Source organism: Triticum aestivum, chromosome 3A, assembly GCF_018294505.1.
Source record: "Triticum aestivum cultivar Chinese Spring chromosome 3A, IWGSC CS RefSeq v2.1, whole genome shotgun sequence".
Taxonomy (NCBI): domain Eukaryota; kingdom Viridiplantae; phylum Streptophyta; class Magnoliopsida; order Poales; family Poaceae; genus Triticum; species Triticum aestivum.
In genome coordinates this window covers 711800300-711803311 of record NC_057800.1, presented here as the reverse complement: position 1 = coordinate 711803311, position 3012 = coordinate 711800300, and the positions used below count along the sequence as shown (strand labels likewise).

The window sequence follows — 3012 nt, the reverse complement described above, 5'->3', positions numbered from 1 at the left end:
TTGACCGAACCCCAAATTTAGGTTAGTCAAAAATTCCTAGCTTGAAACAAGACATAGCACACAACAGACAAAAGAAAAATAAGGACGAATCTTGGAGCAACAATCAATGGCCAGAAAAAATCGACTGGCCTGAATTCAATTTTCAGGCGCCTTACATATAGCTCAAGTGATATAGTAAACTTGTGTATATAATACAATAGACATTACAAACAATTTTTTTTGCATGATAACATTACAAACATAAGTTTATAGCTTTTCTTGCATAGTAATACGTGTCTCATTCATATCACAAAGAACAAAAATACAAGTCACGTAAAAACCGACATGACAAAACTGAAAAGATAACAGAACATTTCTGAACTTGACACCAACGTCCGTCACCTGCCTCCGGCACCACCACAGCAGCCACCGAAGAAAAGAATGACGAATCACCTCCTCACCCGAACTCGACGCGGCTCCATCGCTGATATGCAGCTTTGCAGGCCTCGAAGGTGGCTCATCAAAAGTGAAGCCATTGTCGTTGAACGAATCACACCGGGGCAACATCCCGGACACGCCATCGAACTCCAGATCTGGCACCCCCACCACGACTAAGACGCCGAAGGAGGAAACCATATCCGCCATCCACGAACCACGAACCCAGCACACGTTCCGTTTTCTAGATGTCATCGATGCAGACCACAATCTGCATCCGCTCCTGGACTACCTGCCAAGCTCCACGCCGACGCTTGAGCAAACGTCGTTGCAACGACGGAGCCCGAGGGCACAGGTCCACCACGAGGATGCCGCCGCCGCCACGCCATCCTTACTTGAACAGACTGGTTTTTAAATCTATCCCCAACCATAGGACCGATGGCCTCATCAAGGAAGGATCCGAAGAATCTTTATTCAGCGCCGCCATCATCGCCGCCGAAGCGAAGACGATGAACAACGTAAAACCCTAAACTACAGGGAGTAAAAACGATCCACGCGCATGGATACGGCGACTCTCCTCATCACCGGTGACAAAGGTCGCCAGCGAAGGGGAGCCGCCGGAGGACAGCGCTAAAAGATGGCCTCTCCAGGCGGCGGCTAGGGTTCCAGCCGCCACGGAGCAGGGAGGAGAGACTTCTAACATAAATTTATAGCTGCAGGTACGAGACAGAATAGCTATACGTACAGTATATATACCAGCCTTCTCCTCCAAATCCCACAAACTAAAGTTGTCACGTGTATCGACGCAAAAAAAATTGTCACGTGTATATGTATACAAGGATAGTAGGACACGATAAATGATAACACACATAACTAGCACACGACGAGGACACGCACCGGACGTCACAGGCGACGTCTCAGCTATATAGCTTAGCACAAGAAATCCATGCATGCATGGACGTGCATGCCTTCCATGGATCATCGAACGCGATCAATCATCGAACTGGACGTCGGAGCTGTACACGGCGTCGGCCTGCCAGTCGGCGGGGATGACCTGGTCGGCGACGAGCGACCTGCCGGAGCCGTTGGTGACGCGCAGCGAGAAGGGCCCCCGCAGCGGGCGGCGCGTGTCCAGGCGCCAGATGGAGCCCCACGAGTGCCTCATCGGCCTCCAGGCCCCCGTCGGCTCGCCGCCGTCCATGAGGTCCACCTGCGCCACGTCGCCGTCGCCGTTCGCGTACTCCACCAGGATCGCCAGGTAGTTCGGGTTCGACCCCTTCTCCACGTGGAACGTCACCGACAGCCCCGGGTACTGGCACGGCACCCTCTTGAACTGCATGTCGATGATGCCGGCGTGGCGGAGCTCGTCGTTGCGGCCGTCCTTGGCCATGGCGCCAAAAGCAGTGCCGCTGAGGTCGAAGTGGTAGCGGGCGACGGGGTAGTAGTTCATGTCCGTGATGATCACCGTCTCGGGGACGCCGGAGCACGCCGGGTGAGCCTTGCCCACGCACCTTATCTGCACGCAAACACAATGGAACGCGACGATCAAAGACCCATCAGCACTCTACTGTCAGTGTGAAGCAACTGCAATGCCGGTTCTGACCTGGTAGCAGGAGCCGCATCCCTTGCCGTCCTTGAAGAGCGGCTCGTTGCCGCACGACGTCATGGCGTTGAACGGCGGCAGGTTCACGTTCTTGAATCCACACGCACCACCATTGTCGTCCGGCCCGGCGCCATCGGGTGCGCCATACCAGGTGGCCCTCGCGTCTAGCCAGCCGCCGGAGGAGCTGTTGGTGCTGCCGGAGCCGGAGCCGGAGCCTGGGCTGGGAGTAGCGGGCACAGGTGGAGGTGTAACGGGGACGGGGCTGGGGGGAGCTGGCGCAGGTGGAGGTGTAACGGGGACGGGGCTGGGGGTAGCGGGGGCACGTGTAGGTGTAGGTGTGGGGGCAGGTGCGGGTCCAGGGCAGCCGCAGCAGCCATTGGCGGCGAGCAGGCAAAGGAAAGCGACCGCGACGGCGTCGGAGGAGGAGGAGGTCGCTGCCATGGCTCGCTTGCTTGCTGGTCTAGCTGGTTACTGATCGAAGGCCCTACTCTGGTCTGGTGGTTAATGCCGTTGGGGAGCTTGCGAATTTATAGGCCAGCAGCTTAAGTGGTAGGGAGCGTCTTCTTGGTGTACCACTCGAGATCAAAAGGAAGGACGGAAGAATGAAGGGAGATGATCGACGGGTGGAGAAGCGGACGAGGAGCCGTGATTGGCAACCTAGCTTGGGCCCTACCGGTTCACATGTGGATGGAGGGAGCCACTACTCAACCGGCTGCTTACACCCTTGCCCGTGCTCACGAGATGCATTTCTCTCTGCTTTTAAAAATCATCTTCCGTTCCATCATCAATCAAACATATATATATATATATATATATATATATATATATATATATATATACTAATCTATTACTCCCTCCGTTCTAAAATAGATGACTTAACTTTATACTAACTTTAATACAAAGTTAGTACAAAATTGAGTCATCTATTCTGAAACGGAGGGAGTAATATATATTACATGTACTTCCTTCATGTACCTATGCCCGCAGCAAGAATA

The 3012-nt window shown here is 53.8% G+C and overlaps 1 protein-coding gene across 1 annotated transcript; it reads right to left on the bottom strand.

The window, feature by feature from the left end:
* Positions 1–1175: 1175 nt before the first annotated feature.
* LOC123059346 (expansin-B7) lies at positions 1176–2533 on the bottom strand. Its single transcript, XM_044481926.1, has 2 exons — positions 2018–2533; positions 1176–1930 (listed from the first exon to the last, which is right to left on the bottom strand). Exons 1-2 carry the CDS (start codon positions 2456–2458, stop codon positions 1406–1408), a joined length of 966 nt encoding a protein of 321 aa, XP_044337861.1. The 5' UTR covers positions 2459–2533; the 3' UTR covers positions 1176–1405.
* Between the last annotated feature and the right edge of the window lie 479 nt (positions 2534–3012).